The sequence below is a fragment of the Rhinichthys klamathensis genome, unplaced genomic scaffold (genome assembly GCF_029890125.1).
Source record: "Rhinichthys klamathensis goyatoka isolate OS25496 unplaced genomic scaffold, OSU_Roscu_1.1 h1tg000115l_1, whole genome shotgun sequence".
NCBI lineage: Eukaryota > Metazoa > Chordata > Actinopteri > Cypriniformes > Leuciscidae > Rhinichthys > Rhinichthys klamathensis.
Window position 1 is genome coordinate 2,449,780 of NW_026606652.1, and position 26,908 is coordinate 2,476,687.

The 26,908-nt window shown below is 37.0% G+C and overlaps 1 protein-coding gene across 2 annotated transcripts in view; it reads right to left on the bottom strand.

Annotated features, from left to right (window-relative positions):
- Positions 1 to 24,237, bottom strand: part of psme4a (proteasome activator subunit 4a) — a 32,366-nt gene extending 8,129 nt beyond the window's left edge. Inside the window, exons 1-43 of one of the 2 annotated variants that reach the window (XM_056255003.1) lie at positions 23,764 to 24,237; positions 20,922 to 21,062; positions 20,435 to 20,551; positions 20,097 to 20,153; positions 18,629 to 18,673; positions 16,711 to 16,860; positions 16,176 to 16,239; positions 16,003 to 16,077; positions 15,729 to 15,851; positions 15,537 to 15,629; positions 14,208 to 14,473; positions 13,848 to 14,034; positions 13,102 to 13,191; positions 12,951 to 13,015; positions 12,708 to 12,858; positions 12,298 to 12,396; positions 12,135 to 12,204; positions 11,969 to 12,036; positions 11,053 to 11,268; positions 9,106 to 9,263; positions 8,552 to 8,647; positions 7,895 to 7,950; positions 7,730 to 7,786; positions 7,510 to 7,565; positions 7,294 to 7,392; positions 7,160 to 7,222; positions 6,278 to 6,373; positions 6,054 to 6,185; positions 5,719 to 5,928; positions 5,350 to 5,486; positions 5,184 to 5,237; positions 4,849 to 4,978; positions 4,639 to 4,747; positions 4,093 to 4,246; positions 3,273 to 3,342; positions 2,990 to 3,115; positions 2,639 to 2,791; positions 2,384 to 2,488; positions 995 to 1,086; positions 721 to 852; positions 427 to 635; positions 257 to 342; positions 47 to 175 (exon numbers count right to left, since the gene is read on the bottom strand). In XM_056255003.1, the coding sequence (XP_056110978.1) occupies positions 47 to 175; positions 257 to 342; positions 427 to 635; positions 721 to 852; positions 995 to 1,086; positions 2,384 to 2,488; positions 2,639 to 2,791; positions 2,990 to 3,115; positions 3,273 to 3,342; positions 4,093 to 4,246; positions 4,639 to 4,747; positions 4,849 to 4,978; positions 5,184 to 5,237; positions 5,350 to 5,486; positions 5,719 to 5,928; positions 6,054 to 6,185; positions 6,278 to 6,373; positions 7,160 to 7,222; positions 7,294 to 7,392; positions 7,510 to 7,565; positions 7,730 to 7,786; positions 7,895 to 7,950; positions 8,552 to 8,647; positions 9,106 to 9,263; positions 11,053 to 11,268; positions 11,969 to 12,036; positions 12,135 to 12,204; positions 12,298 to 12,396; positions 12,708 to 12,858; positions 12,951 to 13,015; positions 13,102 to 13,191; positions 13,848 to 14,034; positions 14,208 to 14,473; positions 15,537 to 15,629; positions 15,729 to 15,851; positions 16,003 to 16,077; positions 16,176 to 16,239; positions 16,711 to 16,860; positions 18,629 to 18,673; positions 20,097 to 20,153; positions 20,435 to 20,551; positions 20,922 to 21,062; positions 23,764 to 24,014 (5,037 nt within the window). In that variant the 5' untranslated portion in view covers positions 24,015 to 24,237. The remainder of the gene's footprint in view (positions 1 to 46; positions 176 to 256; positions 343 to 426; positions 636 to 720; positions 853 to 994; positions 1,087 to 2,383; positions 2,489 to 2,638; positions 2,792 to 2,989; positions 3,116 to 3,272; positions 3,343 to 4,092; positions 4,247 to 4,638; positions 4,748 to 4,848; positions 4,979 to 5,183; positions 5,238 to 5,349; positions 5,487 to 5,718; positions 5,929 to 6,053; positions 6,186 to 6,277; positions 6,374 to 7,159; positions 7,223 to 7,293; positions 7,393 to 7,509; positions 7,566 to 7,729; positions 7,787 to 7,894; positions 7,951 to 8,551; positions 8,648 to 9,105; positions 9,264 to 11,052; positions 11,269 to 11,968; positions 12,037 to 12,134; positions 12,205 to 12,297; positions 12,397 to 12,707; positions 12,859 to 12,950; positions 13,016 to 13,101; positions 13,192 to 13,847; positions 14,035 to 14,207; positions 14,474 to 15,536; positions 15,630 to 15,728; positions 15,852 to 16,002; positions 16,078 to 16,175; positions 16,240 to 16,710; positions 16,861 to 18,628; positions 18,674 to 20,096; positions 20,154 to 20,434; positions 20,552 to 20,921; positions 21,063 to 23,763) is intronic. The other variant, XM_056255004.1, reaches the window with a different exon arrangement.
- Between the last annotated feature and the right edge of the window lie 2,671 nt (positions 24,238 to 26,908).

Below are 26,908 nucleotides of genomic sequence, written 5' to 3' on the forward strand. Positions count from 1 at the left end.
TACTGTATGTGCTGAGTGTGTGTGCCTTATGGACACTGACAGTCACCTCTTCAAGTGCACTGAGGACTTGTGGGATCTGTTCTGAGTACAGCAGCCCCTGGGACATGAGAGACAGACATGTCTTAGCGTCTCTCTTCATCTCATCGTAGCTGTCGTCATTCTCCACAGGAGCAATCTAGAGAGAGAGTGCGAGACGGGCTTTAAAACACAAGACTTGCAGACAGTGAACTAAATTACAGACAAAACTCGGACTCACTTTGAAGAGGAGAGGGAGGAGACGCAGCTGTTCCGGGACAGCAGAAGAGAGGGAGCGTCCAGTGCTGGTCATCAACCACTTCAACACTAAAACAAACAGAAAACACTGTTACCCCAAATAGCCCTGGCACTTCTGCACACTTGTTCAAACACAAACAGAAAGGTATACACCAGTTTTGAGTAATCTGATGGCCTGTGTCCTCTCATCTTGACCTCCCTCCGTGTTTCCCTCCACTATGTGGTTTTGGATCTCCTCCTCGCCCTCGGTTAAAGGCTTGAGTCTGGCCAGCACACGCTCCGTGAACTCTCCGATGCGCGGGGACGTGGTGGGCTGAGTGTGTGGCAGGCTCACATCGATCATGAAGATGTAGGTGAGCACACTGAGAGATAGGAGAAGAGCAGCTCTGAAAAGACTAAACGTGAACATGTATAATGTTGATGTGTTTTTTGTGTTCAAGCACACACCTGCCGATGCGTTCGCGTACGTTCTTGTAGACCTGAGTGAGCTTGGGCTCGAGGTACTGTAGTAACCTGTGAAGCAGCTCTGGGACTCTCCACTGCTGCTGAGCAAGACCTCCCTGCAGCACATACAGACGGCTGAAAGACAGAGATGACATTGAGTCTATATAAATGACAAACTTAGACAATGAAATATATAGAAGTCACAGTGATCGTTTCCCCTATTTAAACCATAGCATTCAGCTTTCAGAAGATGAAGTGTGTGACAGTGATGTCATACCAGGCGTCCACAAGCGAGCCTCCTTTTCCTGTGACCGGTGATTCCATCAGCAACTCAAACAGCCAGTGGAGCTTTCGTGGGTCTCGGCTCTCCTGTACAACACACACGTACACAAGGAATAATTCGGCTGGGAAAATATGAAAGCATAAACTACTGTTTAAAAGTTTTGGGAAGGTAAGACTTATTAATGTTTTTGCATTAAGTCTTATACTCACCAATGCTGCATTTATTTGATCAAAAATACAGTAAAAACAGTAATATTACGAAATATTATTTCGATTTAAAATAACAGTTTCTAATTTAATATATTTTAAAATGTCATTTATTCCTGTGATGGCAAAGATAAAACGTCAGCATCGTTATTCCAGTCTTCAGTGTCACATGATCCTTCAGAAATTATTCAAAATAAATGTTTCTTGAGCATCAAATCATTAAGTATTATTAATGTTGGGGAAAAAGGTTGTGCCGTTTAATATTTTGTGGAAACATTTTTTAGGATTCTTTGATGAATAGAAGGTTTTCCTTCTTTTTCTGCTTAGTATTTTTTTTTTCAAGATTCTTATATAAATAAAAAAGTTCAAAAGAGCAGCATTTATTTGAAAAAGAAATCTTTTGTAACATTATAAAAGTATTTACTGTCATTTTCAATTTAATGCATCCATGTTGAAAAATGTTTATTCTTTAAAAATAAAAATAAAACTTACTGACGCTGAACTTTTGAATAGTAGAGTAAATCCACAGATTGCCTGGTCATTAGCCTCATTTATACTAGAATATGAGATCAAATTTAATCCACAATCAGTGTTGGGTGTAATACTTTACCAAGTAATTAATTACTGTAATTTAATTACTTTTCCCTTGAAAAAGTAAAGTAAGGGATTACTCTTAATGTTTCTGTAATTAAATGACATTTACTTCTTATGTAAGTGCATTAAATACGGTACATACTATAGAACAACTACATATAAAACAATATTGGATTTAACATAAAAATTTAACATGTAATGTTTAAAATGTTGGGTTTTTTTATGTAACTTTCTCACTTTAAATACTTTGGTCAGTTCAAAAATTATTTTTGCAATTTTATATTATTTATTTCAGTTTCATGTCTATCCTTGTATTGTTCAACCGGTCGAGGTTGATATTGGATTTGTAATGCAACACTTAAGAGAGAGTAATTATTAGTACAGTAATATAATTACACTGGTGAAGATGTAATTAGTAGCTAGTAATTAATTACTCTTTTAGAGTAACTTACCCAAAACTGTCCACAATTTGAATTGGTACCTATATTTTTGCAAATATTTTTCCCAAAACCCAGAGATGCGAGGCATACCAATAATCATACATCCTAATAAAAGACAAGTTCATGGTCAAAAATATCCTTACGCAGGCAGTGGCAATGCAGGTGCCCCAGTCCGCATACGTCTCTATGGTGATATTGGAGAGAGCTTTACGGAGGAGTGGACATAGCAGAGCCCACAGTTTTTCCACCTGAAACACACAAACACACATATACAGACTCAAGCAAAGGTGTTTACACCATCATTCTGGTCCAAACAGTTGAGACCCAAGTGTTCAGATGTGTAACAATGCTGATGTTGAGGACTCTTAATTTGTTGAAATGCACATGTGTGCAAATACCTTGCTGTAGCTCCAGTGTTTGGAGCCCCTGATGAGCCCAGAGGTGATCTCCGCCACACAGCGCTGGGTGCTTTCATGGGTATCCTCAACCAGACGCTCCATATGAGGCTTCAGCAAGGGCAGGAAGGCATCATCAAAGTTCCGGAAAAGCCCCTTTTACAACACAAGACATTTTTATGATGCAAGCGATCAATCATTTTTAATTTGGAGGATGGTGATTGTTTGGATGCCACTCAGATATAGAACCAAATTGGTTTGAACTAGCCTGAAAACCTGGCTAATAGACTTCTACAGTCTACATTTCATTGGGTTTGAAAAACAGACTGTAGACGTGCGTCTAAATACTCTCACCTTAAAGAGGCAAAATCGCCGTGGGCTGAATTTATCATTCCCCTTCCTGTCCTCCAGAGACAAATAGTGGATGAACTGATCGACGAACAGCTGGTCTGAGAAATGATCATATATGATCCGTTCACTCTACAACAACAAAAAACAGGCATAAACGAACCTAAACAAAAAAGACAGACTGAAATATAAAAATCCTGAAATTATGAGGTGGTACAAGCATATTTTGAGTTTTGAGGAACAGAACTTGGTTGGGTTTAGATGTTACTAGAATTGAAATTGAGTATACCTCATTCATCTCTTCTCTTGTTTTGCCCTGTTTGGGCTGTTGCTCAGGAGGGGCATAGAGCATCAGGCTCCTAAAAAAAAAGAAACAAAATAATACCATATTTAGCAGTTGTTTTGTCTACCTTTTGAAGATCAGCACAAAATGTGTTTTATATTATACACTACCATTCAAAAGTTTGGGGTCAGTAAGATTTTTATTTTAAAAGAAATTTAAAACTTTTATTCAGTTTTGGATTAAAAGGATACATTTAAGGATGAAAAGGATAAATTAATCAAAAGTATCAGTAAAGTCATTCATCATGTTACAAAAGAAAAATTAAGTTCTTTAGAACTTTCAATCCAGTCCTGAATAAAAAAAAAGGATTATGTGACTGAAGACTTTAAATTGTAATTATATTTTAGAATATTACGGTTTTACTGTATTTTTTTTATCAAATAAATGCAGCCTTGGTGAGCAGAAGAGACTTCTTTCAAAAATATTTGTTAAAAATAATATATTATAAAAAGGGAGATCCTTTGGGTTCAGAATGGTTTCAGGCCTTATTCAGAACTTTGCAGACGGAAAATTCATTAACATCCTTTAATTTTCTTTATGTTCCTCGCACAAAGCTATTATGTTTGGCTTTGGAAGATGTGAAATATGGTGAATGAGTCATGTTTTTTGGAGCTTGACAGCCTCTATGAACTGTTGATGTATGGAAAAGAGCTGTGTAGTGAGTCAAAACTTCCTCTTTTGTGTTCCACAGAAAAAAATTATAATAACAGCAAACAGTTATTTTCCATGTGTGGGTAAACTCTTCCTTTAAGCACTGTGTGTGTACCGTGGCCATGTGGAATAACCCCAGTGGGTTTTCTCAATGAAGCAACATTCATCCCAGTCCTGTTGGGAGAGCGGCAACCTGCTGCTGTCATACTGCAGCCACTGGTTATCGGGCCTGTCTCCCACCAACAGAGAACCTAGAGCTTTACCATCACCTACATGAAGAACAGGAAATCACAAATCTCAGATATTGACCGCAAGTGGCGCTATAACCATAGTTTTAATAGCTGGGACATTAAGCACTTATATGATTAGCCAAGATCAAATGGTGTAATACTATATTTTATTACAGTTAATATTATTATTACCAGTAATTTATTTAATTATTTTATCTTCATTTACATGTAAAAATGTCACAATTACTGAGCAATGTTGCAAACCATCCCTTTGCATCTCCTGGATTTGATTTCGTGAACTAGTGCCACATGTGACTAGGTTGTATTTAACGCTGCTGTCTAGCAGCGGCGGTACACGTGGCAGTAATAGGCCTTTTGGTTGACTACCTACTGTATATACTCACTTCTTACTGTACGGTTAGTGTACTCACGTGACTGAAGAGAGGTTTTGAGTTCAGAAATGTCGTAGGGATTCACTGCCACTTTCTTGTGAGGTCTCTTGAGCTGCTTTAGAATTCCACTCACTGCTGATATTGCACCCTGAGCAATAAATAGCACAAAACAAGAAGAAACATGTTTTTGATTGCTTTCACAGATATGTTCTGAAGTATAATTTTGACAGAATGCACACACAAACGCACATTGCGAACTAAGAGAGAGTCGTGGTTCAGGCTCTCAATGAAAAAGAGGACTGCAGAGGAAGGCAAGGGCTGGTCATCTCTCAGCATCAGAGAGAGGAAGCCGATCGCTATCTGCTCAAACTTCCAGGGGCTGCAAAATAAACAAGCATAGGACCAAGGAACTTCCATTACCATCCAGTCTTTTGTAATCCTTACAAATAATTCAGAGACTGCAATCACAAAGAACAATTTCAATAACAGCAAAATAAAGAATAATACAATATTTTAGCATAACTATTCCTGTAAACCTAGTAAAAGTGCTGTTCATTCTAACCAGACACAGTGAATAGACGTACATGTTTCGGTCGTAAAGGCAGTCCAAAAGATCCACCACTAGATTCTCATACTTCCTGTTAGGATTGATCAAATAAAAAAATAACTCAGTTTGTGAGTATATCCACCACTTAACCGGATATAAACTTGTGAAGCATATTTGTATGCAGTTTTTAAGCATTTACTCACTGCACTGAGTCTTTGTTTTTCTGTTCCTGTCTCTTTCTTCCCTCCATTTCCTCCTGTTCAGAAGCGTCACGTGGGGTCGGTTCTGGATTACTGGATTTCATAATTTTTAGGGCAACATCCACACAACTCTCCGGAATCTGAATACAAAACGAAAGAGAAAAGTGTAAAGATACACATGTCACAAGAAAAATAGAGTTTGTATAGAAAGAAAAAGGTCAAGCTGAGGTGAGCAATGTCAACAAACACATTAGCATTTCAAGTTTTTAATTTATATGTTAATATGTTAACAGCTTTAAGTAAAAGGAAAGCCTTTATTTATAATTCAGTTTATGCATCTCATTCATTAAGGCTGCTTTTTGCTGAACTCACAGAAAAGTCAAAACCGATGGTCTCGTACTGGCGGTGGATCTTGTCGGCCAGGTCATCGAAGAGCCGCACGATTGAAGGCTTCTCCAGAGACATGGAGGGGCTCATGCCAGAACGAACGACGGCAGGCCATGTCAGAGCGATGCAGTCCCAGTACTGCAGGGTAGCAAGACAGACCCCAGAGTGGTTCCCTAACAGACAGTACAAGGCACCCTGGAGAAGAGTAAGAAAGACAGATCAAGTATGATCCTATTCAGTTTATCGTAGCTGTAGAATATCAACAGATAGAGAAAAGAGTTTTAGTTTCTTTCAGGGTGTAAACATTATGAGAGATCTACTTTGAATTGCTGCTGGGTGACATCAGTGCGGTCTGGGTCCAGGTACTCTAGCACCGCAGGGATGATGTCTCTGCAGCAGAAGTTGTAGGTTGCCAATGCTGTGAACAGCGCATTCTGAGCTTTACTCCTCACCTGAGGTAAGAGACAGAGGCTATTCATGTTGCATTCATTGCGTTTGAATGTGAATGCATAAGTGTGTGTGTTTGTGTATGGTGTTGTCATACCTGACTGTATCTGCTGGTGGACAGTCTGAGCAGGTCCTTCATCAGGTCCTGATGAACATATCTGTAGCTACACCCATCTATGGTCAGATTTCTTAACTGAAACACAAACAGGCATAAACACACTCAAAACTACTGAAATCATAACATGGTGAAGTCTTTAAGATACATGTTTATCTAATGGGAGGTAAGTTATACATATTATAAAGCATTCCTCTTATACAAAACCTGTCCAGGTCATGCATTTTACCCTAAAATCTAAAGGTTTTTTTTTTTTTAAGAAAAGTATTAATTTCTTTAAAAAAATTAATACTTTATTCCGCAAGGTTGCACTAAGGGGATCAAAACTGACAGTGAGGACAAATATTACAACAAATATTTCTATTTAAAATAAATGCTTAATGTGGATTATTTTTTCAGGATTCTTTGATGAATAGAAGGTTAAAAAACAGCAGTGCAACTGATTTGAACATTAATAATACCATGTAATGTTTCTTGAGCATCAAATCAGCATATTAGAATGATTTCTGAAGGATCATGTGACACTGAAGACTGGAGTAACGAGTGCTAAAAAAATCATCTTTACCATCACAGGAATAAATTACATTTTAAAATATATTAAAAGAGTTATTTTGTAATGATATATTGAAAAATATTACTGTATTTTATCATACAAAAAAAAACAGCTTTGGTGAGCATAAAAAACTTTTCAAAAACCTCAATCTTTTGAACGGTAGTTATATAAAACATACAAAATAGTAATTGAAATAAAAGTTATTTTATTGAAAAAATAACCCAGCAATTTTCTTGACAGGTTTCATAAGATTCACCCAAATGCTCTATAAAATATATTAAGATTAGAATTTAATTATTATTATGAGTTACCTCATGTTGCAGCATGACTCTGTCTATGAGTAGAGCTCTAATGTGCTGTTTACTGCCGTGAAGCTGGAGAGAAGAGAGAGTGTCAGTATACTACTTGTCAAATATAGAGAAGACGGACGTTAAATGTGTCTCACCTTGTTCTCCATAGACCTCTTAATCAGACTGAAACTCTTCCAGCGGGAGTCGAACTCATGTTTGTGTGAGCCTTTAAAGTGGAGCAGGTCATTGATGATCTATTGAGAGAACACCAAGCATTGTTCACGCCAATGCTTATTATCAATAAAATAAATATCACATGCATATTACACACACACAAATGTTGGAGAAAACCTGACAGTGTTGTGGTTCACCTTTATAATGGAGAAGAGGGATTTGATGTCGTCTTCTGAGTGCTCTAGTGTGTAGTCTGTATAGATGCATAATAAATCAAAACAGCTTTTATTTCACTCAATATGTAAGAACTATCATTCATTAAATTTCTCTATAGATGTTAAGAGGTTTGGAAACAAAACCTTAAAGTTTAAAACTAGAAAGGGTATTTGAGTATCTTAGTATGTTGAAGTAACTTACGTAGTAAAGGTCTAATTGTCTTACAGATGTCCTCTCTGTAGTTCTCTCTAGACAGGTCTGCCAATCAATCAATAATCAATAATCAATATAATCCACTGCAAAGCAATTCGTTCATTAATCAATATAGCTCCAGCACTGATTTTAAACAAGGAAATGCTCACTTACCATAGTCTACTCCAGTGTACACTTTTGTCTCGTTTAGCTGAACCATACTGTTGATCCTAAATGAGAAGCATTAGAAAGTTGTTGAACATATTACCAAATTAACATATTTAAAAAGAAGTTTACCAGAGCATCATATATAATTGGACAATCTATGCAATGCTAAAATCACAGATGTTTGCAGAGTTTTTTTTTTTTTTAACTGTAGTACACTAGCGTTCAAATGTTTTGGGTCAGCAAGATTTTTTTATGTTTTTGAAAAGTCTCTTATTTTCAACTAGTCTGTATTTATTTGATCAGTAAAAACTGTAATATTGTGAAATATTATTACAATTTAAAATAGCTGCTATCTATTTTAAACTGTATTAAATCCAAATTTTCAGCATCATTACTAGTCTTCAGTGTCACATGATCCTTCAGAAATCATTCTAATATGACGATTTAATGCTAAAGAAACATTGCTTATTATCAATGTTGATAGTCTTTGATGAATAGAAAGTTCAGAAGAACAGCATTTATTTGAAATGGAAATCTTTTTTAACTTATGCATTAAATTGATCAAAAGGGACATTTAGAAGTATTTATTTCTTTAAAAAAAAAAAAAAATTCTTACTGACCCCAAACCGTTGCACGGTAGTGTACATTGTGTGTGTTACTCACAGCTCCGGGACGGGTTCTCCATTCACTGGGGGCAGAAGGGGGCTTGCTCCCAGAAGACAGTTATGAACAATAGACAGACTCTGAAGAACGTCATCCCTAAAGAGACATAACACACAAATTAGTAGAGCAAATTATTCTTTCTCTGATCTTTTTTCCTTGAAAATGTTCTTTTTTGTGGATCAATGGCATCAAATAACATTTGTCCATGAAAGAAACAAAAACATCTAATCATTCTTGAATAATAGTCTCTGACTTCTGTAAATCAGTGAAACATGGTATGTCTACCAAGGGTCCGGGGGTATTAGAAACATTTTGAAAATTAAAATAAAAATACGAGTACTGGCGAGGATTAAATCATTGCAAATAAATATTTATTTTTGCCTAATAAACACCTGAACACATCCAGCCCCCTTTTAAAAAAGTCCAGTATAATATGAATTTAAAGGATCACATTTCTGGTTTGGTGTTGATAAATAGGAACTTACTGATGGGGCTGTGTGGGTACACAAGACAAAAATAAAGAAGATTTTTTTATGAATTCAAACAAAGCTGACCTGCTCATGTCCTGTTCTCCCTGTGTGTGTTTCTGCAGACGCTGGAGTTCCGGCTTTAACAGCAGATCCAGCAAGTAGAAAACAAACTCTTTCTCTTCTGTGCTGGGTACGTGCCACTGGATGTCCAGCTTCCACAGGTCTCCAGGCCGACCCCAGTCCTGATCCAGAGAAGAGACAGAGACAACTAGTGGAATATCAGCTTCCATTACATGATTTTTGAAGAAGACAATAGTGGCTATTGTTTTGTTAAATTAAGTTTACTGAATGTCATCCTTGTTATCTTATATTGATCTTTCTTTAAACTGTCCATATAACGCTTTTTTTGTATATTACCTTTCATGAGGTCTGTAATATTCAAAGATAAAAGTGCATAATAAATTGAGTTATTGTCACCCATTCTGACCTGCCTGAAATGAGTCGCCAGGAATTCCAGTCTTACTTTCTAGAAAAACCTACGTAGGTTTGTAACACTTTCGCATAATGCCAGCCTATGGTCTTCATTGGCTGCCCCGCGAAGAACATCCACTTTGACCCGCCCTTAAACACTGTAGCTGAGGCATGGAGGAGTTTGGTTCAAGTTGTCGACATGTTGAGAAGACGCTGTTTTCAGTGAAAGCAAATCCATTTTGCATGCTCTTGAATTAAACAGAACTCAGGCTTGAATTAAAAACTGATTTCACTGTTACTGTTCTTATCACTGTGTAGAAAAGTGCTGAGGAAGCCAATGGAGCTGAAATTCAGATATGGTAATTGGGCGTTTCGTTTCCGACACAAAATCACAACAGAGTGGGCCATCGGACCAATCAGAGCAGAGTATGCTCTCAGAAAGGAGGGGTTTCGAGAGACTGAATCCTTTATTGAACCATTTCAGACACTGTGAGAAAAGAAGTGATGCTGTAATGTATATTATGAGAAATTTAAAGTGTTATTGCATCTTGGATGCCTGTAAACCTATTGTAAGAGACCTCCAAAACAAAAAAAGGAACCTCTAAAATAGCATAATAGGAGCACTTTAAGAAAAACATTTTGTTTCATTGATTTGTTCTCATAAATGTTGAAAACAAGGGGAGTAGTTCTCATTTTCTGAGAATGCTGCTGAGGCAGAGTCAAGTTCAAATGAACCACGCATTAAGACGTCAGACAGTTAGGAAGAGTGACGTCTGTCTGTCTAAGAAAAGGTGCTTAGGCATACCAATGCTAAAGAGGGTGACGGAGCTCCACTAATCCGTTCATTTACTCAAACATCTCATCTCTTCTTCTTCAGAGATATTTGATAGGATAAAAGTAAAGCCCGGTCACAGGAGCAAACAGAAATATCCTAGTGGGGACTTCCCAGTCACTCTGTTGTTGCGAATGGTAATTTGGACATTTTGGAATTTTTAAATATATAAATAATATATTATTTAGTCCCATTGTCATCTACTATAATTTGTTTTATGACTATACCTAATAATAATATTTTATAGAATATTAATTTTTACTAACATTTGGCACTTTGAAATATAAATTATTATTAAAACAGAAATTACATTTGATTTATCTCAATTGTTTCTCCTAGACATCACTTGTATTACCGTACTGTAAATTGGGAGCAATGGAGACTTACTTAAATCTCCTTCTGTTTCTCAGATATTTCTCCTGAGAAAAGACCTCAGTAATCAAACGCATATCTTCTCTAGAGTTTTAGAAGAGATTTCAATGATATCTCAAATCAGTTTTATGTACAGTAGACATCTCTGACATTTGTATCTTGGTAAATCTAAACTTGAGTTTAAGTTACCTGTATGCTTTTAACAAATACCAAATGGTCTATACTCTTACTGTGTGGCAACAATTTTTAAAATGGACTCTTAAAATGTGTTCTTCAGGATTACAGATTTTTTTCCCGGGCAGAGATGAGGCTTAGTCACTATGAGAGGTTTAGTGTTTTTTTCCCTTGAGGCTGACCTTGATTGGTAGGTATGTGTCAGTGTGCTGCCTGGCACCATGAGGAACGCTGCAGTACTCTCTGGGATAGATGAGGGATGAGGAACGCAGGATGTGATAGAGCAGCTTACAAGCCAGACTGTAGCCCGGCTTACATTTCAGGTGCAGAGTCAACTGAAGAATCTGCACTAGCTGAGACCTGTAGAGCAGCAGTTGATCGCCATCCACACGGGTCACCTACAGACAAAGACAAGGACTGTGATCGCATACATCTCTGTCTAGATATGTTTCTCAGAATCTAGAATCAAGTTTTCAGATTTCAAGAGTTCTAAATTTCTAGATATAGATTTATAATTAGAATTTAATTTCTAGATTTTTAGCTTTACTTCTTCAAGTATAGATAGCTTATGCACTACCCCAAATTAGGCGTCAGCAAGATTTATTCTTTTAAAGAAATTCATATTTTTATTTTGCAAAGATGAATTCAAAATGATCAAAAGTGACAGAAATCCTTTGTAACATTATACATGTATTTACTATTTTAAATAAATGCTGTTATATTCATCAAATAATCCTTAAAAAAGGTCATGGTTTCAGCAAATCAGCATATTAGAATGTTATTACAATAAACAATATTACTAATAAACAATATTACATTTTGATCAGATAAATGCAGCCTTGGTGAACATAAGAGACTTCTTTAAAAAAAACATTAAATAATCTTACAGACCCTAAAGTTTTGAAGTTTCTTTAATTTCTAAATTGAGATTCTACATTCTACATAGATTTTGAAATATACATTTCATTTTTTTTATATATATATACTGTATATATTTTTAAAATGGACATTTCTAGCTATAGATTTCTATATTAGGATTTCAGCATTTGCAAAGATACACAGCTACTTCTCTACGAGTTGTAGAATCGAGTGACTGACCTCAGACAACATCTGGAGGTTCCACATCAGTTCTTTATCCAGCTCCTCTTCATTTAATACCTCTTCATCTGAGAAAACATGGTACGTTAACAGGAAACGCACAACACATGTAGCAATCCATATACTGACATTAACACATTAGGTGCATGTGCCATGTGGAACTTACTGGATGAGATTTGTAATATGGCATTACAGCAGTGAGGCAAAAAGAGCTTCAGAGCTTCTGCCGGGTGACACTATAAAGGAGAATAATCATTTGAAATTGTCAGCCACATCTTTTGAGAAACGCTGTCAGCTGTGAATGTCTGAGTTGAGGTCAGGACACTGACCTTGGTCGCAGCTCGGCACATGTCTGCTACCATCCGTCCAGCAACGTGAGTCTCAAAAATGTTTGTAGTGGCAAAGTTGAAGACTTTTTTGAGAGCCACCTGTGAAAATTAAAGAAATATGTTCAGGTATCCTCACATAGTCGTAGCAGCCCTATGGAAATACACTTCAGGTCTATAATATTTTTTCTGTCTGTAAGATTCAGGAAGGACACATTAAATTGATTAAAAGTGACAGTAAAGACATTTATGATACAAAAACTCTGTTTCAAATAAACGCTGCTTTTGTGAATGTTTTATTCATTAAAGAATCCTAAAAAAAAAAAATCTATCCCAAAACTTTTGAATGGTACTGTACAGTATGTTATGACTAGCTTTAACTCCATGTGTATGTTTGTAACATTTGTAATGACCTGAAATATTTCCATGGAGCATTGTGTGAGGATAGTGTAGAGTGTGGAGGACAGGCCCAGCTCCAACAGACTCTCGAGATGAGTCATTTTCTCCGTCTCCATCTCCTCCCGGGTCTGTTCCAGAGTACTGATGTCAATCAGTGCAAAACACCTAAATACACAAACATAAGAGGGAGAATGAAGATACAGAAAGAAAAAAAAAAACACTGGTACAGTGTTCATTTGGTACTCTGAGTTCTGTACCTATCAATAAACTGAAGAACAAAATCCTCAAACTCTGCAGAGGCAGAACACAACTCTTTTTCCACCTGCACAAAGTAAAATCAAAGAAAAGACTGAGTCGCACATGAACTATGACACGTAAAAATAATATAAGGACAGGAGGATATCTGACCTGCGTGAGGTCATTTCTTGTCTGAACAGCAGCAGAACAGTCCACCAATGGCACAAGAGTAACAAAAGTTGCTAATAACTGGAATGTTATCTGAAAAAAATAAAAACAATATTTGAAAACATACAAACCTCCACAAGACAAGCGAAATTTGTGTTTCGCTATGGGTGTGTGTAATTTACATTGTAGAACAAAACGCCAAAGTATTGGCAAGTTTTTTTTTTTTTTACCACAGGCTTTACTTTAGTCTTCAATTGAAAAAAAAAAACCCATTATAAAACCCCACAGGAAAATCTCGAGGGAACCAAGGGGTGAATTAGTCTTCCGGGTTTTGACATCCTTCCTGCACAATACTTGAAACTTTAGTGTCTGGTTGGCACAAAAGTGTTACACTTTAACTTAATAATATTCTTACTTAGGACAGGGAAGTATATAATCATAAAAAAAAAAAAACACCCATTATCTTCAATCAGTCTTATTTTAGTATTATTTATATACAATTTAAATTAGCTTTTAGTTTGAGTAATTTTGTTAAGTGCTTGTTTTTATTTATTATTTTTTTATATTTCTATTTATCTTTAATTTATATTATATTTATTTTTAATTAATTTAATGGTTAAATTTAAGCTCATTTATTTCAGTTCAATTTTTTTAGTTTATCATCTAATATTTATATTTTATTGCAGATTTATTTCCAACCGTTATAGTTTTAGTTAATAGCAACACTGTCTTGAACAACAGACTCTCACCATGCACTTGCTGAAGTCATTGGGGTCGACCCCCGGCAGAGCCCTCATGAGGAGAGGCAGCATGTGTGTGGGGCCCTCTGGAAAACTCTTGCCCCCGGCCACCAGGCTCCGTGCCACACTGATCATACAGCTTAAAGTGGCGGTCAGCTGGTGAGGCTCAGTGAGGGTCTCCATGGCGGGATATGTCCTTCAATTAGAAAAGGGTCCCAAAAAAATGCTTTTATGTGATAATGATCAAGCACCCCATCAGCTTATCATCAATTTATGTAGTCTTAATTGTAATGTTATTGTAAGTTGTTACCTTAAAAAGACATTAGTATGTGCTTTAAACAAACACGTCACACACACAGACACACTTACTTCTCCAGCACTGGAGGAATGACCAACTCGGGTCTGAGCAGAGCAAGGTTTTGCAGGGCCTGGGCAGCATCCAGACTGCCGGTTTTGCTAAACATGGCAAGAAGGACGGGCTCCCTCATGCTCTCCACAAAGTCTGTGATGTCCTGCTCACTGAGAAGGTGGCTTTCGGGAACAGGGGTCAGCCACGTTGGCGTCCGGTAACGTTCTCGATGCAGACGTTTCACAACGCTGGCAGGTAAACGCTGAAGGAGTTTCATGAGTTTCATCTGGGGATGGACAGAGCAAAGAAAAACAGTTATTTATTAAAAAGAAAGTAAAAATATAAAAATATACTTTTGTGGGGATTTTGAACAGGACTGATTATGGAACTTATATTTACATGCAATAATTACATATATATATATATATTTCTTTTTTTTATTACAGTGAAGGGGAGGAGGAAGGAAATCATTGGGGAGAAATGGCCTGGAAATGGAGCTCTGACCACAATGATGTTATTACAACTGGGAGACAGACTTAATGAACAAAATTTCCATCCAGCACCCACATCTGTAATGGGTCTGTAATAATGACATTTAGTTTTCTAAAGAGACAAAGTGTCAGATTGAAGCCTAAAATAAATTAAGCAAACATGGAATAGTGGATGGTTTAAAAAAATGTTAGTTCTACTGAGCATTTACTGTCAAAAATTCCATTTGATCAAAGGGACGGATATTAACTTCAACTTCAGATTCCCATTTCAACAAGTGAGCATGTTGGCCTCGACACATTCCTTCCTGTCATAAAGCGTTTTGTACCCTGTGATGCCCACCACCACAAATCACACAATTAATTTGCATCAAAGGAAGAACCTTTCTGTAAGCAAATCACATGTTCTACAGACTGAACATCTCATCAACAATGTGGCGACAATAAAAGAACAAAGCTTTCGCAGGGTTTTACTGTGAAAACTAGATGCCTCCCTCAGACAAAGCAAAAACTATGAGGAGATGCTTCCAGAAAAAGAATGGCATGTATTGGTGATAGCAGCAGTGTGTTTGAAACGGACACAGCTACAGGCTCTTCTAAAGCATTCTGGGAGGACGATTAAAATCTGGATAGCAACCTGACTCATTTTGCTCTTTCTTCTTGGTTTTAAAAATCATGTGGTAACGTCTAGATAATCCAGTGAATTTGTTTATTCTCATATTCTTAATTCGTTTATACTTATAAATACTATTATATCATATTTAGCCTTTATATGATATATAATTTGATATAACATTTATTTATAATAAAGTAGAAATAAAGCATAAATATCAGAATCAGAAATCCCTAGCAGTAACTCACCAGCCAGCGGCCGTGGTTCGAAGGGTGTAAAAACAAGGTGATACTGCTGAAAAGGCCACTGAGCTGGGTCTGGGTCTGTTTGCTTGGCCCTCCCTAAAAACACATTAAATATAAAGCAAATGTATTACATCATAACTTGATGGTATTTCAATAGCATATTTTCATTGAAATGTGCCTTTATTTCACACTGACCAGCAAAGCAGAAATCCAGGTGACCACATGACCGATGTCATAGGCATTCGTCAGATATCTGGAAACCAGCATCTGACTGGATCCTACAGGAAGATTAAGACTCCTCAAGATCCTGGTGAAGATCTGAAAACAGACACAGAACACAACATGTATAACCAGCTACACTGAACTAGCTCTGGATTTAATGGCTTAATGTGTACATGAAAATCACTTAAGCAAAAAACCTGTTACTAAAAACAGACAGCGGACTAAAATTTTGGAGCGATGTCCTCACCTTTGGTATATAAGGGTCCCAATCTATGTAACCAATGTTGTCATTTGCCAGTCGTGCAAAAAGAGTGACAAGATTCTGGAACAGACGAAATCGGGTTAACACTAATGTAACGAATCAATGAGGTTGTGAAAGAGAAATCCACAGAGTTAACTTCGATAGTGAGACAATCATACCACTTCCCAGCTTGGAAGGTTCTGCACCGACACCCACAGGCTTATCAACTCGTCAAACCAAAGTCTGTGGAAACACATAATTCAAATAAAGGTATTTTAGTGTATTTTTAACTTTTTAAGTATATTATTTGTATTGGAAGTATGACAGTTACGTATTGTACAGTTATGTACAGTAATTGTTGAAAATTCAGCTTTGCCATCATAGAAATAAATTACCTATTAAAACATATATTACAATAGAAAACAGTTATTTTAAATACAATATATATATATATATGAAAAAAATATATATATATATAAAAATATATATAATTTTTTTTTTTACAGTATTACCGTTACTGTATTTGTGATTAAATAAATGTAGCTTCGGAGTACATTAGAGCCTTACTGACCCCAAGCTTTCGAATGATAGGGTGTGTGTGCTAAATGAATCTTTTCTACATATGATTTCAAGTCTAGCAGAAAGACTAATAGCCATAGGACTGACTGTGCAAGGACTCAAAGTGTGTGATAATAAGGTTCAGACAGTGCTCACTTGAAGCCCTTATCATGCAGCTCTGGGGGGAGTGTGGTGGGCAGGAAGAGCTCAAAATATCCCATCGCCTTCTGCATGCTCACGTCAAAAGGGCACATCAGAGGTTTCCACTCATCCAGCATCTCCTGTGTTGCTGATTCTGGGAAATAACTGCATGCATACAAACACAGACAGACAGAGGAGGATTTTGTTGTTGCTGACACCTCAAATGTTATGCACACATATAACAATACTAAAACTTTGTGATGTTTCTCTTTAAAGTCCCCGTGAACCGGAAGTTGCAAACGACTTTTCTCCAGTGTTGTGACGTATTTCCGAGAGAAACGGAATACTAAATGAGGCAAAATAGTGGGCGTGGCTTTTTTCTCAACTAGCACCTGATTGGATCTAGAAAAGTAGGTGTTTTCATTCATCCTGTCTACTGTCAGTTGGAGGGGCGTGATTACGGATGTTAAGAAGACGCCCAAACCGTGAAACCTACGTCATCAGGCAAGGTCCTCCAACGCAGAGGGGAGGGGAAATTTCAGATTTTGATTAAAGATTACAAAGCCAAAACATTTTTTTGTGTGGATTGACTTGCATGGATGAATTGTTCACCACAAAACGATCAATTTAGGCAAACAAAGTAAGTATGGTCAATTTTGAATTCATGGGGACTTTAATATATATATATATATATGTGTGTGTGTGTATTTATTACATATGAATTTAAAAGTACCTAAATATCATGTTAAACTGTATGCAGTACAAGTAAACTCTTTACAGTAAACAAGTAAACTCTAACTGGATAACATATATGCTTTTGTAAAATGAACGAAGCCACTTCAAGAATCACGACATCCTGTCGATCATCTACTGGCCCTAGATAACTTCCATAGAGTCTATTTTGTGTCACTGTTTTTAAGTAGAGACAAGCCAATCATGCACTGTCTCACTGTATTAAAACAGTGTAACTTTATCCTTTATTTTATAATAGTGTAACTTTATATTATTTTATGTCATTTTATCCTAATTTTAATAGTCTGCTGTTGAAGTATGTGATGTCCTTTTTGACCTCCTGCCAAGGAACGGATTGCACTGATCCTGGGACACTTCTGTCTCTCAGAGAGAGGAAACTCCAACAAAGCCAAATTAAAATAGAATTAAACAGGATTAAATGACTAGGGAGAAACTGAAGATCTATTGGCAGGCAGCGCAGAGTTTATGTACACTACCAGTCAAATGTCGGACACGCCTGCTCGGACACACCTAGTCGTCATATACTAAAGACATGAAAACTATTAAATAACTCAAATTACAGTAAAGGAAGTAGTGATCAAAACTTTACATTTATAAGCAAAGCTAATTTTTCAGAACAATTTCTTCAAAAATAATTATATTATGCTGATTAGGTGCTCAAGAAACCTTCCCTTATTATTATCAATGTTGAAAGTAGTTGTGATGGTTAATAATTTTGTGCTTATTAATATTTAAAGAAAAGTCTCATTTCTGAAGATTCCCAAAATACTGATTGGTAGTGCATGTCTGGCATAACGAGTATTTGAGTAAATGTAATTAGTTACTGTACATAAGCACATTTTTGCCTACTTTGTAGTTTTACTGAGTATCAAAGATATTGGCAAATTTTAGCCTCTACTTGACTACATTTTTTTTTATATTAATTTGTGAAGAGTTATGCAATTACACCGTTTCTTGTTTTTTACTGGCATGTATCTTAAGCGCATCTTTGAGCCTACATTCAGTACGAGTAAAATACTTAAGTACTGTTAAAATCAGATACTCTAAGACTTTTACTTAAGTCGTATTGGAATTTGTGACTTGAAATTAAGTCATTTTTGCTGTAGGATAGGCCTATCTGTACTACTCAAGTATGGTTTCCGGGTACTCTTTACACCTCTGAAGATATGCAAGTACTTACGGCCTGCAGTTCTTGATTAAGGCCTTCAGAACTCCTTCCACTGAGCTGCAAATGGAAGAAAAACTTGAAAGTGTCCAACACTAGATACAATAACACTTTAATTCCATGCAAACAATTCTACAATAAACAAAACCAACACACTAGTGCTTGTTAGACCCATTCATGCATTACAAAAACTCCTCAGTCTCCTGTTATAAACCCCCAACGGTGGGGATGAGTCTAGCGCGGTAGAGGAACTTTTGGGAAGTAGAGCTTTTATTAGGCTGATTGTCCATCTGTAACCTATATGCTGCTTAAAAGCTGGTCAGCAAAGCTATTTTAAAGTTTTATGAACCCCCTTATCGCGAGCATCTAAAAATGGAGGGGTTATTTCAGGAAATTCTATTCTTCAATAACAAAACATCAAATCACATTCACCACTTGCATGAAACCCATCAAACACATGCGCCATAAAAATCACACAGCTAAACAAATGTAAAAAGCATGTGAGTGTCACCAAAAAATTGCAGATATGCGACACCCAGACAGGGCCTCTGAACCTGAGGACCTTAGTTTTGAAATAGGCCATAGTAATCTTTCACCTCTGGACTCATTCAGAGGAAAGAATGTGATCCTCAGTAGGGATTCAATGCTGCAGCCCAAGTAGAGGGAGCCAACAAGGATACTGGAGTATCAGATGTCTGCATTGAAGAGCATAGGGGAAACAGACGCTACAAACACGCTCAGCACTCAGGAACAACGTACAATACGCCGTGTTCAGTGTTGGCTAGGGAATTCCAATTGAGCAACAGAGTGTTATTGAATAGTGTGAGAGCAGCAATAGTCCAACAGCCTGTGTCGGGGTGCCAGTCATTTTTTTTCGTGCAATGTGACATGCATCTCATTTCGATGACAATCGAATATTATTATTATTTTATGTTGTTTTAAACACATTTCAGAATTAAATTACAAAAAACCTAAGTAATCTATCATTTTTTTTCCTGTTTGGTATTGTATGTTAGGGAAATTACTAACGTCTTAATAATACAGGATAGGTCAAACATATCTGAAAATATAAGTCAGACATGGAACCATTTTGGCATAATTCAATTATTTGGCATAATTCAGTATTTCAACAAACTAAAATTTCCAAAAAGTAAAGGATGTGAACAGCTCAAAGTATAATCCTTCAGTTGTCCCCTTGTGAAACTTAATTTTTAATAAATCAAAAAACATCCATTTCATGTATGTGTATAGTATGAGATGCAGAATATGCATTGATGATCAACAAGGAACAAAAAAGACAAACAGACGTTGTTATTGTGCACCAGCAAAAATGTCATGCATCCACAGCAACAGATTTAAAGACAAACAAAGCGAGTATAAAGTCAAAGACCACTGGGACGAAATGAGAGCCAGCGAAACATTGAGTGCAAAAAAATTATTAAGAGCACCTTTAAATATTAACATAAAATAACATGGTCCTTACCACCTCTGAGCAAGTTTAACGAGAATGTGTTTAGAGGAAGAGCGTGGCCGCAGAGAACTGAACATGAGGGGAGATAAAAAGACAGGCACACTCAGCACTTCCTGTCTACTCAGACAACATTTTTATGAGATTTTCAACATCAGCACCAGTTCTAAGACGTGTGCAAATTCCCTGTGACAGACATCCAAAACCAAAGCTGGGATGGAAGTTATTAGGGTAACTATATAAGCACATTTATTTGATCCGTTTTATTGAATAGAGATTTTTAAAATGTTAAGATCAAGTTATCACTGCTTTAATCCTCTTTTTATAACGCCTCTGATGAGATATGCATGTACCTGGGAAACCAGTTTAGGCCGAGGTGCTCGGTCTTTGAGTACAGGATCCTGTCCTGCAACTCATACAAGGGTCGCCATGGCAATTCAATGTCCTCTCTTGAAAGCAGCTCCTTCTTCCTGAAAGACAAAACCATTTACCGGTAATCAAGATGATTTTCTTCATATGGTTTGTGTCATAGGGACCGGTGGATATTCTCATATATCTCAAGAGCTGTTCTGCCACTCTGCGATTACAAATCTGTGAGGGTCCAGTCATAATTGCATTGATGTGAGGTGAAGAATCAATTATTACATGGCTACATAATATGTCAAATTGTTTATTTTAATTATTGAAGTATTGTGATGGATGGATGGATAATTAATCTTTATGGCTAGGCTAAATAGTTTGCAAACTAGGCCTACTACAGAAACGCCCCACACAGTGACAATCTCTGAGCCTCCAGTGTTGATGTCAGGGCCGTGAGGGCATAAACAAAGTCAATCTTACTTCAGAAGGGTGATGAGGAGACGGGCAAAGTTCTGCATCAAACTGATCTCCAGTTTGGGGATGGTGACCAGCTCGTACAGCAGCTTGACGAAAAGCACATGGTCCTCTTTGCTGAACTTCCTTCCATATAATCGCATGTACCTGAAGGACAAGGAAGTATTGTGGGGTTTAAAAAAGTACCACTTTATTCAAACTATATTGTGTCTCTCTCTGATATTAAACATTATGATGGTGAGATGTATGATATGAAACAGATTGGTGGTTATTATCAGTTTTAGAACTGACAGTGTTATTGTGCTGACCTTGTGCTGATTGGTGTAGTCATGTTAGACCATCAACGATGTGCATCTATGTATAAAATCTAAACGAATTTAGATTGCCCTAAAAATGATTCCATTCAGATGCGTTTTCAATTGCTCCATGTTAAAATATGAACATAAAAGCAACATGTGATACCCAAGTAAATCACTTTAATTAGAAGATTTAGGTCAAGCTGTCCAAGCTTGCTTTCCAATGAAAAGGAAGTGGACTCATGGCTGACCTGACACAATCGAATAATCTAGGCCAGACCTAGTATCTGTGTATCTGTGCAATGCCAATACCTTACCAAGAGGGTTTTGTGAGGATACCCTCTGGACTGGCAGTGATAAATAAAGCCATGTCCTAAACACCTAAGTGCACATAGTGACAATTTCTAACACAAACACTACTATGTGTGTCGCAATTTGCATACTTATGCACGATTCTATTTTGTAGTATAAATAGTGCGAGTAGAACAACTTGAGGGTGAGTATAATGACAACATTTTCGTTTTTGGGTGAACTATCCCTTTTACGTAGCGGAGGGGCAGGGGCGATCAGACTCCGATGCTGAATGAGTAGGCTACATAGTGTTTAGAGATTGAGTGCGTCATTTGGGAGACAACTAGCTTACTGACTCTACCTAGGACATCTCCAAAACATGGGCATACCGTGCATTAGGGTTGCCACCTATGTCTGATAAAAAACCGGGACATATTACCCGCCCAACTGGGGGGGGGGGGGGGGGGGGTGTTTGAAGACCAAAAATGAACGGTTGAACACCAAAATTTAAATTTTAACTGTAGGCCCGCCTATACACCAAATGCTGCGCAAAAATATATCCTATATTCGCGTATTTTCAGATTTTTGTTCATGATTTTTTTTTTGCCCCTTTAATAAGCATTTAAAATATTCACAAATTATATGGATAAAATGGTTTTCTAAGGCCAAACACTATATTTCTAAGGCTATAGATGATTTATAGGCTATTATAAATGTTTCTGAAAAAGTAACGAGGCATTTTAATTGTTTATTAATAAACTAGTATTTTCTAAATCGGCTGCAACATATCTCCATCTCCGCTGTAAAGCAGATGCGCCTTTAGAGAAGAAATTCATATGGATTACATAATCAGACTGTATTTTCTTTTGATTCGAATTTGTTCGTTTAAAAGTGGACATTTCAAGCTTTAGCCTATGGGCTTGTTTATTTTGAGACGCGATCCAGTTCACGGAGACCATAAAAGAGCGCGACTGATTGTTTTATTTTATTTTACAAAAGCACAACGTTTTCTTGTTATTGTGAGTTTACACAAATAAAAGTAGTTGCGAATGATGTATTGTTGCGAATGATGTTTATTTTCTATGACCAGAAATGATAGAGTAGTAGGCCTATTTTAAGTTGTTTCCACTGTTGATAGAAAAACGGAAGTGCTCGCGCCCGCGCCTCGTGCAGCAAGCGCGCTCCACACTCAGATTACATGCGCTTCTTATGCGCTTCTTGAGGCAGACTCGACTCACACTAGCACACACACGCAAGGTCTCTCGCTCTCTGCCGTTGCGCGCGCTACACAGTTTGAACATACATATTCACGTAGCCTTTCGAAAACCGGGACATTCAGTGTCCCGGGAGAGTGCGTAAATTTCCCGGGACAGGTTATTAAAAAGAAGGACAATCCCGGTAAAACCGGGACAGGTGGCAACCCTACCGTGCATTCTTAAAAAGACAGGCAATCTGGAGATCCATGCATAGATTAAGTGAGGAACAATATGATCTCTTGGCTTACTCAATGATTTGGATGACATTGAGAACAATATTTCTCTGAATGTTTACTGTTTACAGATGAGTATTGCATCTAGTCACACGCAGTCTGACATCAGTGACAGTCTGTGCTTGTTGTGCTCTTAAAATAGCACTGAGTGGCTAAAACATGACCAACAAGCCATTTTGCAATCACTGACAAAATATGGCTTGACACCAGTCATTTCCTCACTGAAATGAAGGCTCAAACAGGTAACTCCATATACTTTTAACACCAAAACATAACGTTGTTGCCAAAGCTGATTGTATTTGTCAACAATGGGTTATCTTTTAAAAACAACTTAAACCTAAATAACTCAAGGTAATGGTTTTATCATATACGCAGTTAAAATCTTGCAAAGTGTTCAAATTGAATGTTCTTCTAAGTTTGTTTGAACAATGACGCAAGTGAAACAAAGTTGACTACGCATGCGCATCAGCAGTCAACGCGCACTCTGATTAGCGCTCTATTTAAAACGCAAGGGAGATATTTTTACCCTAGTCTGCTTTATCCTACGAAATACAAAGGGGTCGTTCGGTGTTCTCGTAACTCTAAATACAGCTGCTTACAGAACATCACATTTCCTGTTTATGATATTAAGGTTAAGGGTAGGCCCTATTTATGATTCATGATCATACATAGACTATAGGTACAACTCCACAATTTAATTTGGTCGGCAGAACAAACTATCAGGATGATTCCTGGATAATGTTTGATGAGCTAATGCCTCCTTAATACTTACGTGGAAAGTTTCCTCGTCCAGAACAAGACACCTGGCCATATCTCTCTGAGTTGGACGGCTCGGCCTAGGTTTCCTTTGATCTGTGCCAAAATTTCATTGGACTCTTCGTCTAGTTTGTCCTTGTAAGGCAGAAGTTCGTTGTAAACAATATCTTTTTGCGGAACAAACCCTAATAAATCGAATGCTTCTTTTTTCATATTACAGTCCCCCAATTGTGGCTCCTCCACTTCGATTATTTTAGAGATAGTCATTTAGCCTACACAAATATTCCAAACAGTAATGAGCTTCTGAAATGGGAGGAGAAGTATTACAAATTATAAAACTAAATAAATGTCAAAACCATAATACAGCCGTGGTCTTTTCTTGTTGGAAGACGCGCACTGTCATCGCTTGTGTCGTTTCTGAACTCTCTAGGATAATGATGACTTCTTTTAAGCAGAGCCGCTGTCATGTATCGTATTTCTACACGAGCGCTCCATGTATTCGTTTCAATTCAGCTGTAGCGAACACACACACATGCCGCAACTCCACCCTCCTCAGCTTGCGTCACTTCCACCTAATTGTTTCCAACATAACAGATCCAAGAACAGTTTACTGAGAATAGACACCGGCGAGAAAAGATTGAATCTTACTATGGCAAAGGCGAAGGTCATTAATTGTGCCATTCCGATGTAGGCGTTTTTTTTTTTTCATATTGTAGTTGGCTATTAAATTAGTTCTCTTTGTACCTTCCAAATATTTCTGTACGTACTTCTAAGGTTATGTAAAAAAAAAAAAAAAAAAAAAAAAAACTAAGGTTATGCTTCCTATGGGAATTTGTTGCTCATGAGTATTAAAGGGATAGTTCACTTTGAAATAAATTTTTGATATGTTTTAGCTTACCTCAAGGGCATCCAAGATGTAGGTGTCTTTGTTTCCGCAGTAGTTTCAATTATGATATTTTTAGGTCAAACCGTTCTTGTCTGTCAGTCATATAATGCAGGTCTATGGTCACCACCTCAAAGAGCATGCACAGAGAAGTCCAAATTAAACATGATTTAATGACTCGTAAATGTAAGTACACATTGATGGCTTAAGACACGAATCGAGCGGTTTGTGTGAGAAAACGAACAGTATTTATATCGTTTTTACCTCTTGTAACGCACAGACCGAAGCGCCCGCGCCCTCAGATCACTTGGATGTGGCTGTGGTTACAAGAGGTAAAAACGATATAAATACTGTTCGTTTTCTCATACAAACCGCTCGTTTCGTGTCTTAGGCCATCAATGTGTACTTACATTTACGAGTCATTAAATCATGTTTAATTTGGACTTCTCTGTGCATGCTCTTTGAGGTGGTGACCATCTGCATTATATAACTGACAGACAAGAACGGTTTGACCTAAAAATATCAAAATTGAAACTACTGCGGAAACAAAGACACATACATCTTGGATGCCCTTGAGGTAAGCTAAAACATATCAAAAATTAATTTCAAAGTGAACTGTCCCTTTAATGAGGTTATGCTGACGGGATTTGGTGACCTTCCAAAAAAGCATTGGTTTTCAAAGTGGGGGCCGCAGCAAGTTGGAAGAAAAAAAAAAAGCGGGAAAAAAACGTTAAAACCGTACAAATATTTATACTATTATGAGTATTGTTATGAAATAGCATTATAATAATTTGTCGCACAGCCTATCTGAACACTATACTTTTAATGCTAATCTTTTAGAGATGCACCGATTGGTCAGCTGGTGACCGGACTAATTCGCCGATTTTCACGTGATCGGTATTGACAAATGTAAAATTCACTCGGGCTCTGAATGATTAACATCGCGCAACATCAGCATCCCACGTGCAAACTTAACGCACATGAAGGAAACCTCGTGAGTTACAGCCGTTTCAGACGCATGATAATCAATGAGTGCATTCATGAAAAAATGAAATCGGAATTGGCTAAAATTGTAATCGGCCTAGAAAATTGTAATCGGTCGCGATAATCTGATTATCTGGTATCAAACACCATCATATCTGATGTTCACCTAGATTTTTTTTTATTTTTTTATTTCTACATTTGCCGTAGCTATTGTCGATGGGTTCAATAACACATCCCGCAAAAGGGAGGCCTTGCCTGGTATTTGGGGGGCCTTGTCATGGAAAAGTTTGGGAACCCCTGATTTAGCCTACAATAAGTCTCGTCCCTTTACCATAGTAGGATTCGTAAATTAGCCTCTCGATTATTAGATTAAATACTAGCGCTTTTGACACTCTAATTCTAAACAAGCAAACATTGCAGGTTTTCTGTGGGGAAAATCTTTTTAGGATTCTGTGTCAACCAGTTCGCCATCCATGTAAATAAGCAGGAGCACTATATTACTCTGTCACCATTGCGCAGCTATTATGAGATATACAAGTGACGTCTGCAAAAGTGTGATTACTCAAGAGCTCAGTCCCTGAGATCTGTAAACAAGAGGGTCTTAAAAAAAACATCAGCGGGTTTATAGGGCATGTGAGCCTGTGCACATGTGACTAGGCTACATCTAGATCTACAGTAGCTATAAAATTCAGCAGATTTGTTTTCATCACATTGACATTTCAGAAGACGATTGACATTTGTAGCTGTGGAAAGTCACCTGTTCCTACGTCAAAAAGAGAGTTAAAGGGATAGTTCACCTAAAAATGTAAATTCTGTAATCATTTGCTCACCCTCAAGTTGTTCCAAATCTGTATTATTTTCTGTTCAGCAGAAGAAATGAACATATTTTGAAGAATGTCAGTAACCAAAACTGTCGATAGACACATGACTTCCATAATATTTATTTTTTCATACTACGAAGTCAATGGGGTCCATCAACTGTTTGGTTACCAGCATTCTTAAAAATATCTTCTTTTGTGTTCAGCAGAAGAAGTATAGATTCTTACAGGTTTGGAACAACTTGAGGGTGAGTAAATGATGACAGAATTTACATTTTTGGGTGAACCCTTTAAAACCACAGTGTGTCCATTTTATTACTGTAATTGATTGTACCAGAAAATATATAAAACGTAAAAAGGTGTTTTTATTCTTATTAAGTAGTATTAATAAAAATGTTGGAATAATATAATTAATAAGTATATAATTAATATGAGTGATTATATTCTTTAAATTGTATATATTTTATACTCTATTT